The following is a 16,319-nucleotide window of genomic DNA, read 5'->3' on the forward strand; positions in this document are numbered from 1 at the left end:
TTCTCTCAATATTTTTGACACAATGTGCAGTCCTGATTGCATCGGAACAAGACACTTCTGAACTATAGTTAGATAAAGATCCTTCAGAAGTGCAGGTGTGGATGGCAGAACATTACCACATATAATTCATCAGGGGAGAGTGAAGTGCAGCAAGAAAGGCCAACAGCAACCTTGCACAGCTTTTGGCAGATCAGACAAGAGGGACCCAAGGTCAGGTAGAAAATCACAGAGCTGAAGGACCTAACATTGCTTGAGGTGATTTGTTGGTAGGGGAGGAAGGCCTATCAATGGAGGGCAACCCTCCTGTGTGTGAGCACACAAACACAGCTGACATCTCCCCATCTGTGGAGTCACGATGCAAAGCTAAGATGTAGAAACCAGGAAGGAGGCACAAGATCAAGCGACCAAAAGCAAACAAAGTGGCTGAGTGGTAGAGGCCAGATGTGAACCTCAGCACGATCCTAGAACAAGTGCTAAGCAGCCAAGTGGAGGACAGGCTTAGCTCATATGGAGACTTCCTCTAGAGGTGTGTAGAGGTAGATTTGGTGAAGTTGATGTCAAGTGAGCCACTGCTCTAAGAGAAAAGGGAAGAAGGGAGGAAGACATATAGCAACTAGTATGAAGGTGGCACCAGCTGCAGAAACACTGGAAGAAACCAATGTAGGATGAGGTGGTGGGCTAGAAACTGTTGTGGAATGAAGTGAAGCAGAAACTGATCTGACTGCAAAGGGAAGAGTGCATTTGTAAGCGCAGGAGAAAAAAGGAGAGATAGAGGGGGACAGCCAGCTTCTTCAGGAATCCCTTCAGATACACCTGACAGCTGCTGGAAGATAAAAAGAGCGGGAAGCTGGAAGCCACCAAAGAGGAGTTGAAGCAGCACATCAGAGGCCAGTACAGTGATCCAGCAAGGAAAACTTCCCTTGGATCACCAGGGTATGTTTCACATCCTGCTCCTCTAACCATCCAGTTTGACACCATCACCCCCCTCCACCCCACCCCAAGCTAAGTGAAGTCAGAGAAATGATCAAAAAGGCAAGGTCAGTGTCAGCACCAGATCTGAACAGAATTCCTTACAATCTCTACATAAGCTGTCCTCATGTGCTGAAGATCCTGTGGCCCCTAAAGATAACAGCCTGGAAAAAACAATCCATCCCATCAGAGTGGCAAAGAGCTGTGCCGGTGTTCAACCCCAAACAGCAGAACTGCAGTTCCATCAACCAGTTCTGGAGCATTGCATTGCTGAACGTCAAGGGAAAAATCTTCTCTGCCATGACTAAGAGGATGACCAGCTACTTCATGGGCAATGGATACAATGACAACAGCTGCCAGAAGGCAGGAGTGCCAGGCTTCCCAAATGTGTGGAGCATGCATCACTGATATGGGATCAGATCCAATGAGCCAAATGTGAGAAAGGTTACCTACATGTTGTGTGGCTGGATCTTGCGAATGCCTATGGATCTATAACTCACCAGCTCAGCAACTTTGTGATGGAGTTCGTTTACATTCCTGATTACATTAAAGGCCTGGTTTCTGACTACTTCAATGACCTCCTGATGGGATTCTTTATGAGACTTTAGAATAGGGTGGTAGCAGCTCAAAATAGACATCACAATGGCATGTTCCATCTCTCCCACCCTGTTTGTGGCAATCTTTGAGATCATCCTTATTGGTGCAAGGCAGGTGGTTGTGGGATAAAGCTAGTTAGGATAGAGGCTTTCCCCACTGAGAAGCTTCATGGATAATGTCACAAGCATTCTCCACACAAGAAGGCTGCTGGAGGTTGTACGAGCTAGTGACATAAGTAAGGATGAAGATCAAGCTCCCCAAGTCACGAAGCCTATCCTTCCAAAAAGGGGTCAGAAGCGACAACATCACCTTTGTTGTAGGGGACAAGGAAATTCCATTGTCAGCCAGGCAGCTCATTTGAAACCTTGGGAGGCAGTACACCGCAGAGCTTTCTGACAGGCAGATGGAAAAAGTAGCACAGAAACAGCTTACAGAGGGCCTGGTCAGAATCAACAGAGCCAACTACCCAAAAAGTATAAAGTTTGGTACCATGAGTATACACTGATCCAAAGGGCGATGTGGTCTCTGAAAATATGTAAAATTCCTTCATTAACAGCCAGTAGGAAGGATGGGATAGTCAAACTTGTACATTCTGAAATGGTTGGAGCTGCCTTGGTGTTTCATGGACACTGGTCTCTTCGGGAAGAACATACTGCAGTTGCCACTGAGATCCATCAGCCTGGCGTACAAGGAGAAAACCTGACATCGTTGAGCTCAGGGAGTACACCTGGTGAGGAGTGCCAATGCCTCAATCCATACCGGCCATAAATGGAGGGCTCAAGCTGAAGTAGACCAGGCCGTCAGCAGGCTGCAGCAGCGAGATTGTCAACAGAATCCAGGCTGGACATGTAGGACTTGGTTGGGAGAAGGCAACACGTTTCTGGTTCAAGCTCTCAAAAAAAAAAGAGCAGAGGTGACAAAGATAGCAGGAGTGCTATAGGGTGAAGGCAGTGGCACAGGGCTGCCAGAGAAAAAGGACAACATGGTAGGGCACCAACCAGTCATTCAGATGGTCTGACCTAAGGAAGGTCCCACAAGCCAGACTCAGCTTCCTCATCAGGGTACCTCATCTATGATACCTTACCCTGCCCCTGAAATCTTCACCAGTGGTTCAGCAGTGAGGATAGCTGCCCGCTGTGTGATACCACCAATACATCCTGGTAGGATGCAAGACTGCACTGTCCCAAGGGTGCTACAGATTGCTATACAACCAAGTCCTAAAGAAGCTGGCAGAGATCATAGGGACCTGCAGGCAGGATGCGAGAAGCAGCCTTTCCCCAGCAGGACATCTCATCCCATTTGTTAAGGCTGGTAAGAGCGCTGAATGCACCTGGCCAAGAGTTCCTTCAGGATTCCTCTGCACTGGCATTGACTGGAATATGAGGGCAGATCTTGGCAGACAGCTACAGTCCCCATGGAAATCACCATCACATTTCTCCACCCAGACAATGTACTGCAGTCCATGGCCATCAACAGTCTTCCTCATTGAGTTAACCATTCCATAGAAGGAATGAGCAAAAGAGGCTGAAGTACTCAGACCTGACAGGTGAGTGTAAGTGTAAACAACAGGAATTCTGCAGATGCTGGAAATTCAAGCAACACACATCAAAGTTGCTGGTGAATGCAGCAGGCCAGGCAGCATCTCTAGGAGGAGGTACAGTCAACGCAGCAGGCCAGGCAGCACCTCTTCCTAGAGATGCTGCCTGGCCTGTTGCATTCACCAGCAACTTTGATGAGTGTAAGTGTAAACTAGCTAGAGGACCACCATCTACCCTGTGGAGGTAGAACGCCGGGCCTTCGTTGGCGCATCGAAGACAAGGTTACTCTGGGATATCGCAGTGACTGAAGTGAAACTCAGGAAGGCCACCAGAGGGTTGGCTGAAGAAGCAGAAAAGGGCAGCTTTTGGCTGTGACTGAGGAGGAAGGACAGAAATTGGGGGACCGATTAACCTCACTGACAGCTGCACGGGGTGGCAGGGACCAGGGTTAAGGGAGCAAAACATCAGTGAATGATGTCCCCGGCTGATGACCCTGCTGCTGACATAAGGACACTATTGGAGATGCGCAAGCAGCAATGCCAAGCAGAAAACATCTTCTTGTAAATCTCATTGGAAATTGGAAGATAGAACAACCAGCTTCAAAATATGAACTGAGATAATTCATTCTCAACATTAATGCATTGCTAAACTACAGTGCACATTTGGCAAACCTTTTCACTTGCGTTTTGCGGGGGGGGGGGGTGGTGAGTCATAATCAACATAGCCTAAATTATTTAGTGCTACATCCAAACTCAATGGATACAGAGACGTTTATGAACTAGCAGATGAATGATCTATGGCTACTGAAAAACAAAGCCCGAAACAGGAAGGTAAACCTCCATACAAAAGCCTTTTAAAAAGTAACAACACAAAATTAATGACAAGTAAAAGAGGTGAACTGAAAGGTAGCTAATAAATGGAAGGTTAATAATAAAAATGGGAATTGATATGTGGAAAGAGCAAATCATGCTATAAGTAAAAATACAGTGAGGAGTACTATCATAACTGCAAGACTTGCTGATGGAACAGGAGAACAAGCCAAGAGTCTGAGACCTGTTTGGATTAAGACACGGATGCTTTGACGGTCTGTACTGTCATTAGCGAGCTGAGATTCATTCCCCCTTTCCCTGGCTCTCTTTCCCAGGCTCTTCTAAAAAAAACGTTTTTCTATAGTCTCATATTGTGTACAAATTACTCACTGCCTCTGTTAATTCTCAACGTTCTTGTTCTCAGTTTTTTTACTTTCTTTTTATATTTTCTGGACATTTAAAAAAAGTTAGTCTAAAATAATTTTTCTTATCAGAATTCCTATTTGGTGAAAATGTAAAAACATAAAAATAAATTGCAATGTAATGATTGTAAGCATAGAGTTCATGAAAAAAAGATTGTAAAATTTTGGGCACCCATTTTCAAGATTATCAATGTAACAAGATTCATAAAGCAGCAACTGGAATATTTTTTACAACTTTGAATCTCATGCTATGAAGTAGACTCATTGAAGTACATTTCTGAAAGAATGTTCCAGGGAAGACATGATTCCAACACCTTCAATAGGGAAATCCTCTCTTTTGGTTGTGTTAGTTGACCATAGCAATTGCAGTTGTGGGCTGAATAACTAAAACTTCTCCCAACATGATTCAGGGATGAATGACTCAACTGGATGAGAAAGAAAGTAAATGTGAGAATGGGAGCATGAGAAGAGGAAGAGTCCTTAACCTTATTCACCATCTAGCCATTCCTTAGGTAAACACACATTGAAACATCAATTTGGAATATACAACAGTTTATCAACCATGATTATTGGAGTCAAATTGTTTTTTAACACTGCCTAATATCACAGGAAAGTATTCACTTTTGTCAATAGTTGTTACTCACTTTGCAGTGTCAGCTCCACTGGTGATTAATGTGTTTATAAGCAGCTCGTGTCCATATCGAGCAGCTATATGCAATGGGGTATTGCCATTTTTATCTTCACAATCTATCTCTGCACCTACAGAAAAAAAGCAGTATATATATATTTAACAAATTACACTTAAACTTCTAAAACTGCATTTTGCTAATGTCAATAAACATATTGAAGAAAGATAAAAGATTTCCTTAAATGTATTTCTTGTAACTAACTGTCGACAATATGTGAGGATTTTATTTCCCATGAACTTGTTCTATTTTCTCAACCTTCAGCTACTAGGTACATTCTACCAGGCCATGTTTGCTCAAGAAATAACTTTGATCCAAAAACATCAGAATTCTTGGTTGACTACCCGTCAAAAACTGGAAACCAGATTCAGACTTCACACTTCACACCTTTAAACCTTCATGGTCAGCCTTCCCCAACAGCTTGTTGTTACAAGAGGTTGGGGTCAAAACCAAAAATGATCAGGAAACATTCAAACAGACAAAAGGGTCCCAATCAGTGCTGTTGAACTTAAACATCTCTTTTACAATTCGACGTAGAAATCACTTCCAAGAATACCAAACTGCTCATCTTTCAGGATAAATGCAACTTTGAAGCATGGGTAAGTTGAATGGGCAGTGTAAGGAAAACCTTAATATATTGTGAACAATGTAATCTACAAAGTATATCAAGGAACATGTAGCATTTTGCTGAGACCAAAGCAGCATGTTTGTTTATCAGTATTATAGCATTCATAGTGGTATAACAACACCACTATAAATATAGGCATACTATTATTGGTAGTGTAGTGGTTAGTGCGATGTTATTACAGAGCAGGGCATTCCGGAGTTTCAAGTTCAATTCCGGTGCTGTTCTGCAAGGAGTCTCTATGTCCTCCGCGTGGAATGTGTGTGTTTTCCCTGGGCGGACCAGATTCCTCCCACAGTTCAAAGACATACTGGGTAGGTTACTGGTCATTGCAAATTGCCCTGTGATTAGGTCAGGTTTCGTGGGGGTTACTGGGGCAACATGGCATGGAGGGGCCTACTCCGCACTGTATTGCAAAAACAAAATAAATAAAAATAAAAAATTATGATCTGATAGGGTCTCAATAGCAAATAAATGGTTGTATTTTAAATATGATAGATGCAAATATTTTGGTTAACACTACTATATATGAAATTCTGTGTCTTTAACACAGCAAAATAACAGACCCTTAAAAACCCTGTTAATATGTGTATTATTTATACTAAACAAAAAAACTGCTGCACATTAAATGCTGAAGATGTCAAAAATATTAGAGTCCTTTGTCTTCCATCTAAATCTAAAACATAAATGCAAGATTTAATATAATGGACCACCTAAAAAGTTTCATACTAGTGAACTTGAACTTGGAAGCATCCAGTTGTGAAAGGACATATATCTAAAAGAAAAGGTGTATCTTTTTCATCTATATCTCATTAGGAATAGTCAATAATCAGGACTAATTATAAACTGCTGCTCGAGAAATGGATCTTTGCATCCCCTTGAGGGCAGAAAAGGTTGTTAGGTGGCATGAAAAAGGTCCTCAAAGTTATTAAGTATTCTGATCATCATAAGGATAAATATGAAGTTATTCATTTTGGTAGGGAAACACAGAAAGGCAGATTATTATTTAAATAGTGATAGACTGAGAAACAGCGATGTACAAAAGGAACCTGGATATCTTCATACATACTTTTGTATGGCTACCTCTGTTGTTAGAGAGAGCATGTCTTTGTCATGCTACATTATAGATGGCTTTGGAGGGATTACAACTGGTGTATGATGTGCAGGCTTGCTCTCCTTACATTGCAAAGAATATTCTTCCTAGAGAAAAAACCAGCAAGGATTCATTAAATTAATTCTTGGGATGGGAGTAGTACTTGGGATTGTAGGTTAGTTTGCACTCAAGTGTTTATAAGAATGAGAAGGAATCCTGACAGGGCCTGACAGAATTGATGCGGTTAGAATGTCCCCGGTGGCTTGCGAGACATTGTGGTGGAAGGGTTGAGTTAATATCTCAAGCTAGAATCATGATGAAGAGAATTTTTCCCCCCACTTGGGGAATTGTGAATCTGTGCAATTGTCTATCATGGAAGGTATTTAAGAAGTGGGTAGAAAGATTTCTAGACACATTAGGCATCTTGAGTATAGGGAGAACAGGAATGTGTGGAAATAGATCATTAGCCATGATTGCATTAAGTGGCAGAGTGGGCTTGAAGGGCCAAATGGCTTATGCCTGCTCCGATTTTCTGTGTTTTTATAATAACGTAAATATTAAGAGTTTTACAATGAGACGATAAATTAAAATGTTAGATGGAAAGTTGAAAAAGACTTTCAGAACATGTCAGGCAGCTGTAATTCCTTTGTGCAAACTTCTGTCAAAGCACTGTATGTTAGAACATAAAAGCATTAAAACCATGTGCAGAAATAGCCTTTTTAGACACTAGTCAATCTTTGTCCTGTAGCAGGTCCTGCAAAGAGTGCTCAGGGAGTTAGCTGCAAAGTTGAAGGACAGGACCTCCAGGATTGCAATCTCAGGATTGCTACCTGTGCCACCTGCTAGTGAAGCTAGAAATAGGAAGATAATGCAGCTAAATACGTGGATAAGGAGTTGGTGCAGGAGGGAGGGCTTCATGTTTCTGGAGTGGGACCTGTTCCGACGGGACGGGTTGCACCTGAACTGGAGGGGGACTAACATCCTTGCGGGAAGGTTTGCTAGTGCTGCTCCGGGGGGTTTAAACAAGATTTGCAGGGGGAGGGGAACCAGAGTGTTAGAGCAGATAGTGAGGTGGAGGAGGATAAAGGTCATGCAAGAACTGCAAGTATAGTGCATGGAGTAAAGCCAGATCTAACATATAAAATGGCTTTGAGGAAAGAGAAGCAGAATAAAGGGTGTAAAGGTAGTAACATAGAAGGGCTAAAGTGTGTGTACTTCAATGCAAGAAGCATCAGGAACAAAGGTGATGAACTGAGAGCTTGGATACATACATGGAATTATGATGTAGTGGCCATTACAGAGACTTGGCTGGCACCAGGGCAAGAATGGATTCTCAATATTCCTGGATTTTAGTGATTTAAAAGGGATGGGGGGGAGGGGAGGAGGGGTAACATTACTGGTCAGGGATACTATTACAGAAAGGGTGGGTAATGCAGCAGGATCCTCTTTTGAGTCAGTATGGGTGGAAGACAGGAACAGGAAGGAAGCAGTTACTCTGTTAGGAGTATTCTATAGGCCCCCTGGTAGCAGCAGAGATAAAGAGGAGCAGATTGGCAGGCAGATTTTGGAAAGGTGCAAAAATAACAGGGTGATTTTAACTTCCCTAATATTGATTGGCACCTGATTAGTCCAATGGTTTCAATGGGGCAGAGTTTTTTAAGTGTGTCCAGGACGGATTCCTGTCACAGTATGTGGACAGGCCGAGAAGGGGGAATGCCATACTAGATCTAGTACTAGGTAATGAACCGGGTCAGTTCACAGATCTCTCAGTGGATGAGCATCTGGGGGACAGTGACCACCACTCTCTGGTCTTTAGCATTATCATGGAAAAGGATAGAATCAGAGAGGACAGGAAAATTTTTAATTGGGGAAGGGCAAATTATGAGGCTATAAGGCTAGAACTTGCGGGTGTGAATTGGGATGATGTTTTTGCAGAAAAATGTACTATCCACATGTGGTCGTTGTTTAGGGATGTCTTGCAGGATGTTAGGGATAAATTTGTCCCGTTGAGTAAGATAAAGAATAGTAGGGTGAAGGAACCATGGGTGACAAGTTAGGTGGAAAATCTAGTCAGGTGGAAGAAGGCAGCATACATGAGGTTTAGGAAGCAAGGATCAGATAGGTCTATTGAGGAATATAGGGTAGCAAGAAAGGAGCTTAAGAAGGGGCTGAGGAGAGCAAGAAGGGGGCATGAGAAGGCCTTGGCGAGTAGAGTAAAGGAAAACCACAAGGCATTCTTCAATTATGTGAAGAACAAAAGGATGACAGGAGTGCAGGTAGGACCGATTAGAGATAAAGATGGGAAGATGTGCCTGGAGGCTGTGGAAGTGAGCGAGGTCCTCAATGAATACTTCTCTTCGGTATTCACCAATGAAATATGAGTGAGGTTGATGTTCTGGAGCATGTTGATGTTAAGGGAGAGGAGGTGTTGGAGTTGTTAAAATACAACGAGACGGATAAGTCCCCGGGGCCTGACGGAATATTCCCCAGACTGCTCCACGAGGCAAGAGAAGAGACTGCTGAGCCTCTGGTTAGGATCTTTATGTCCTCGTTGTCCATGGGAATGGTACCGGAAGATTGGACGGAGGCGAATGTTGTCCCCTTGTTCAAAAAAGGTAGTAGGGATAGACCAGGTAATTATAGACCAGTGAGCCTTATGTCTGTGGTGGGAAAGCTGTTGGAAAAGATTCTCAGAGATAGGATCTATAGGCATTTAGAGAATCATGGTCTGATCAGGGACAGTCAGCATGGCTTTGTGAAGGGCAGATTATGTCTAACAAGCCTGATAGAGTTCTTTGATGAGGTGACCAGGCATATAGATGAGGGTAGTGCAGTGGTTGTGATCTATATGGATTTTAGTAAGGCATTTGACAAGGTTCCACATGGTAGGCTTATTCAGAAAGTCAGAAGGCATGGGATCCAGTTTGGCCAGGTGGATTCAGAATTGGCTTGCCTGCAGAAAGCAGAGAGTCGTGGTGGAGGAAGTACATTCAGATTGGAGGGTCGTGACTAGTGGTGTACCACAAGGATCAGTTCTGGGACCTCTACTTTTCGTGATTTTTATTAATGATCTGGATGTGGGGGTAGAAGGGTGGGTTGGCAAGTTTGCAGATGACACAAAGGTTGGTGGTGTTGTGGATAGTACAGAGGATTGTTGAAGACTGCAGAGGAACATTGATAGGATGCAGAAGTGGGCAGAGAAGTGGCAGATGGAGTTCCACCTGGAGAAGTGTGAGGTGGTACACTTTGGAAGGACAAACTCCAAGGCAGAGGACAAAGTAAATGGCAGGATACTTGGTAGTGTGGAGGAGCAGAGGGATCTGGGGGTACATGTCCACAGTTCCCTGAAAGTTGCCTCACAGGTAGGTAGGGTAGTTAAGAAAGTTTATGGGGTATTAGCTTTCATAAGTCGAGGGATAGAGTTTAAGAGTCGCGAGGTAATGATGCAGCTCTATAAAACTCTGGTTAGGCTACACTTGGAGTATTGTGTCCAGTTCTGGTCGCCTCACTATAGGAAGGATGTGGAAGCATTGGAAAGGGTACAGAGGAGATTTACCAGGATGCTGCCTGGTTTAAAGAGTATGCATTATGATCAGAGATTAAGGGAGCTACGGCTTTACTCTTTGGAGAGAAGGAGGATGAGAGGAGACATGATAGAGGTATACAAGATATTAAGAGGAATAGATAGAGTGGATAGCCAGCACCTCTTCTCCAGGGCACCACCGCTCAATACAAGAGGACATGGCTTTAAGGTAAGGGGTGGGAAGTTCAAGGGGAATATTAGAGGAAGGTTTTTTACTCAGAGAGTGGTTGGTGCGTGGAATGCACTGCCTGAGTCAGTGGTGGAGGCAGATACACTAGTGAAATTTAAGAGACTACTAGACAGGTACATGGAGGAATTTAAGGTGGGGGGTTATATGGGAGGCAGGGTTTAAGGGTCGGCACAACATTGTGGGCCGAAGGGCCTGTACTGTGCAGTACTGTTCTATGTTCTGTATTCTATTTTCCTGCAGGGTCCTCGTATCTCTAATTTTCTTAACATGCTGAAATTTATTGATCATCATTCTGAACAAACAGTCATTGAACTTTCATAACTTGCTGAAGGAAGGAAATCCAAAATTCACCATTGTCCAATGAAGAAAAATTTCTTCCACTTGGTTTGAAATGGCCTACTCTTTTTTCTAAATTTGTGACCGCTGCATCCAAACTAACGAGTCCTGCAAGAATCATTAAGCATTATTTTTACTTGTGAATGACTATTTTATTCAGTTAAATGAGCTTTCTTTCTCACTTTGCAAAGATTCCACTGCCTCTTTGGTCACATATTTAAGCTGAACAAACTTACTGCCACAAGCACTATTTTCACCACAGCTTAAATGAAAAAATACCACCTCAGTTTGCTGATGGAAAATTGCTGTAAAGAGAGCAGTCTGCTAAGTGTCAAAGTAACATGGTATGGAAACAGAGCATCAGCCTCATGTCCATGCTAGCCATTAGGTCCCTACTATACTAATCAAAATTTTCAGCCCATTGCCTACCATGCTTTAGTACTTCAATTACTCTTCTAAACCCACAAGTAAACAAATCTCAGGGTTGTATGTGGTGATATACGTCTACCTTGATAATAAATTTACTTTCAACTTATTAAATATCATGAGAATATCTGCCTTTGCCACCTTTTCAGGCAGTGTTCCAAATTTCATTAACTTCCTGAATGAAAAATTTCTTCAAATCCCATCTAAATATTATATTCCTTATCATAAGAGCTCTGACTTCTGATTATTGACACTTCATCCAACACAAAGCCAAGTTAAAGGAACAGTAAAAGATAATTGGAGAATGTTAACATATAAGTACATACAGCAGTAATTGAGACAGCAAATGAAATACTGGCTGCTATTACAAGAGAAATAGAATGCAAGGGTAAGGTGGAATACAAGAGTAAAGAACACTGGGCCTAACTATATAGATATTTTATGAGACCACACCCAAAGTACTGTGTGCAAATTTTGACTCCAGAGGGAAAGGAAGGAAATATTTACTTTGATGACAGTATAGTAAAGGCCCATTGCATAGTTTTCTGCAATGATAGATTGCATTATAACAAAAGATTAAGTAGCATGGACTTATACTACCTGGAGCTGAGAAGGATGAAATGTAACATAATTGCAGCTTTAGATTGATAGGCACTTAACAGGCTAGATGCTATTATTCCCCTGGTAGGAAAATACAAGACCAATCTATATTTTAGGAAAAGGGAGTGACCACTTCGAAAAGAAAATTTTTCCATCTCAGGGTTGTAAAATTTTGGAGTTTTCAGTCCAAGGTAGGTGTGAATGCAGTCGTTGAGCATATTCAAGACCGTCAGAGTTTTGAACATCGAGATCAAAGGTACTAGAAATGAAAGTGTCAAGATCAAAGATGAAATCAGCCATGATCTCAAATGAATGGCAAAGCAGTTTCATAAGGCTGCACAGTCTCCCATTTTCCCAGTTTTTTTACACTTTCTAGCTGCAAGTGTTCACTCTATCATCAGTCATTTACTTTATACTGTTGCTTTTAACCAGTTAGCCATATTTGATCAATTGGAGTCAGTAAATAAGGGAATTCATGATCTGTAGATTACATTTTATTTATAATTTGTACCGCATGGTTGAAGTATAATTATCCATCCAGTCAGGTTTGTCAAATACAATATATTGAATGCAATTTTATTATCACTTTCTGCATTGATGATTGAAGTAGTTACATTTTTATAACCATAAGATTCTAAAATATCCCAGTGATTCAAAAAACAAAATTCCCTTATTTTATCAGTAAACAGTAAAAGCTACTCAAAACTACGATACAAACAATACAAAATGAATACGACATTCACAGCTACGTTCTTAAAAAGTTTAGTAACAATTTTAACAAAATGTCAGTTACCATTTTGGATTATTGTCTGTGACCTTGAGAATCTCCCATGAATTGCTGTCATGTGCAATGGAGTCTTCCCATCTTTACTCTAAAACAGACACGAATCATATACTGTAATTATAGTGACAATACTGTATTTTAACATAATATGGCTCTATTTCACCACCATCACAAATATGTAAATTTCATTTAATAATTGCTAGTAACTAAAAATCCAAGTTATAATATGCTTTAAACTTTTTAGGAATGTTATTACTTTTTTTACTATGTTAGCTTATGCAATGTACTCACTCGACCCCCAAAAAAGTGATGTTCAAATATCTGAAGTACAGCATACTGCTCATCCATAAAGGAAACATTAAGTAGGTCAGTCATTCCACATATTTTCTGGTAACACAGATGTATTTTGAAAATAAATTTACTTTGAAATTTGATTTGCAGTGAACTTGACAGTTGCTCATACAGCACTTATTCAGGAATAGGGGTGCATGGTAGTATATTGGGTAGCACAACACTATACAGTACAAGTGACCTGGGTTCACTTCCTTCCCTTCTTCTTTAATCTTTTTATTAATTTTCAAGTTCATAAACATAATAACAATAATGATACAAAGAGATTGGAATTACCTTATTGTTAATAAACATATACAAAAAAAACTACAAATGTACAAGTGTAATAGACTTCCAAACTCTTGATATAGTTAATCATGGAAAAAAAATAAAAAGAGAAAGGATATTGCAAAGAAACCACCCCCCAAAAAAAAAACAGAAAAAAAATAGAACTAATGACTAAACCCAAAAAAAGGCTAACAGAACAAAACAAGGCTGAACCAATATATTAGATCATACATTCATTAATGTCGTCAACTCCACTCCTCTATTCATATATTCTAAGTTAATAAAAAGGACTTGGAAAAGGTCAAACTACATCATATGAAAATGTTGAATAAATGGCTTCCAAGTCTCTTCAAATTTAACCGAAGGATCAAAAATGACACTTTTGATTTTTTCTAAATTTAAGCATGATAGAGTTTGGGAAAACCACTGAAATGTAGTAGGGAAGTTGGTCTCTTTCCAATTCAATAAAATGGACCTTCTGGCCATTAGTGTTACAAATGCGATCATCCGACAAGCTGAGGAGGATAAAGATCTATGTTTCGTCACTGGCAAACCAAAAACTGCAGTACTAAGATGGGGTTGTAAATCAAAATGCAAAACGGCTGAAATAATATCAAAAATACCTTTCCAAAATTTTTCCAAGAGAGGACAGGACCAGAACACAAGACAAAGAAGCCACCTCAGAGTGACATCTGTCACAAATAGGATTTATGTGGAAGTAAAAACCAGCTAGTTTATCTTTAGACATGTTGGCCCTATGCATTACCTTAAATTGTATCAGCGTATGTTTAGAACATATAGAGGAAGAGCTAACTAATTGAAAGATTTTTTCCCATTTCTCTATAGGTAGGCGAAGTTGAAGTTCCCTTTCCCATCCATTTTTAATTTTATCAGATATACCTGGCTGTATATTCATAATTGTATCATTAATAATTGCTATTAATCCCTTCTGATAAGGACTTAAACCTAAAATTTTGTCTATGATATCAGTAGAGTGTGAAATCGGAAACGTAGGCAGCATGGTATTTAAAAAGTTTCTTATTTGTAAATACCTAAAAAAAAAAAATGCGATCTGGGCAAGTTATACTTATCAGATAACTGTTCAAAAGACATGAAACAGTTATTCAGAAATAAATCACGGAAACATGTTATACCCTTCATTTTTCATATCAAAAAGGCTTGATCCATAACCAAGGGTTGTAAAAAAAAGATATAGTAGGGCTTGATAATATGAATTTGGAACCATATTCATAATGTACGTAAAATATGTTTAATTATTGGATTAACCAATTGTTTATCCAATTTAGAAAATACAAAGGGAAGAGAAGTTCCTAAAATAGAAACCAATGAAAACCCTTGTGACCTTCAAGGTTTACCCATTGTGGACTTGGAATTATATCCCAATCTTGTGTCCAAAATATTAAACATCGAATATTAATTGCCCAGTAATAGAATCTTAAATTCGGCCATGCTAAACCACCATCTTTCTTGAACTTCTGTATATATTTTTTACTTAATCTGGGATTTTTATTCTGCTATATATAAGAGGAAATCTTAGAATCAACAGTATCAGAAAAAGATTTAGCAGTAAAAATTGGTACCGCTTGAAATAAATATAAAAATTTAGGTAAAATAATCATTTTAAGAGCATTGATTCGACCAATCAGTGATAGAGACAGCGGGGACCATTTAGTAAGCAATTGTTTAACCTGACTAATTAACGGTGAGAAACTGAGCTTGAATAGGTCCTTACGTCTCTTAGCAATTTTAACCCCCAAATAAGTAAAATAGTCAGTAATCAATCTGAATGGGGAACATCTATAATTTGCAACCAGAAAAACTACTAAGCTGAGCAAGCAAAGATAATACTGCCAGAATGGATTTCTCAGGGTTCGAAATATATAATAGTAAATATAATAGTATAATAGTATATAGTGATAATTTATGTATCTCCTTCCCACGGGTAATACCAAATATATTAGGAGAGTCATGAATAGCAATAGCTAACGGTTCCAGGGCAATATCGAAATAATGGACTAAGAGGGCAACCCTGCCCAGTACCACGGAATAACCGAAAAAAGGGAAATCTTTGATTATTGTTAAGTACCGAAGCTAAAGGAGTAAGGTATATCAATTTAATCCAAGATATAAATATCGGACTGAAATTAAATTTCTCAAGCGTATTAAACAAATATGTCCATTCGACTCTATCAAAAGCTTTCTCAGCGTCAAATGAGATGACACATTCTGGAGTTCTAGAAAGAAGTATAAACAACATTCATTAGTCTCCTAATATTAAAGAAGGAGTAATGATTTTTAATAAATCCAGTCTGATCAACAGAAATAATTTAAGGTAATACATTCTCCAGTCTCGTTGCCAATATTTTAGAAAAAATCTTAGAATCTACATTCAGCAAAGATATAGGCCTATAAGATGCACACTCAGTGTGATCCTTATCTTTTTTAAGAATTAGGGAAATAGAAGCTCGATAAAAAGATTGAGGTAATTTACCTATAGATACTGCATCCCTAAAGGTTCTACATAACCAAGGAGAAAGTATAGTAGAGAAGGATTTAAAAAAATTCTACTGTATAACCGTCTGGACCAGGTGCTTTACCTGAATTCATCGAAGAAATAACTCTTTTTATTTCTTCTACTGTAATAGGTACATCTAGTTCTAAACGTTCATTAGGTGGTAATTTTGGAATATTCAATTTCTTTAAAAATTTGTGATCCGTGCATTAAAGTGAAGTCATCAGGAAATTCTGATTGGTATAAAGAGGTATAAAATTCTTGAAAGGATTTGTTTATCTCATCATGATCAACCATCAGAGTACTGTCATTTTTACGAATCTTAACAATCTGGTGTTTAACCGAAGCCGATTTCAGTTGATTATCCAGCAGTTTCCCAGTTTTATCACCACGTATATAGAATTGACTCCTAGTTTTAATTAATTGATTTTCAATCAAAAATGATAGTAATAGACTATGTTCCATTTGAAGTTCGACTCTCTCCTTAAAAAGCTCCTGATTAGGAGTAAT

At 39.8% G+C, this 16,319-nt stretch overlaps 1 protein-coding gene across 2 annotated transcripts in view; it reads right to left on the reverse strand.

The window, feature by feature from the left end:
• Positions 1 to 16,319, reverse strand: part of ankrd28b (ankyrin repeat domain 28b) — a 244,085-nt gene that overhangs the window by 89,213 nt on the left and 138,553 nt on the right. For both annotated transcript variants that reach the window (XM_072253640.1, XM_072253639.1), the window contains 2 exons: positions 12,668 to 12,746; positions 4,980 to 5,094 (listed from right to left, as the gene is read on the reverse strand). In XM_072253640.1, coding sequence (XP_072109741.1) covers positions 4,980 to 5,094; positions 12,668 to 12,746 — 194 coding nt within the window. The remainder of the gene's footprint in view (positions 1 to 4,979; positions 5,095 to 12,667; positions 12,747 to 16,319) is intronic.

This window comes from Mobula birostris, chromosome 3 (assembly GCF_030028105.1).
Source record: "Mobula birostris isolate sMobBir1 chromosome 3, sMobBir1.hap1, whole genome shotgun sequence".
Taxonomy (NCBI): domain Eukaryota; kingdom Metazoa; phylum Chordata; class Chondrichthyes; order Myliobatiformes; family Myliobatidae; genus Mobula; species Mobula birostris.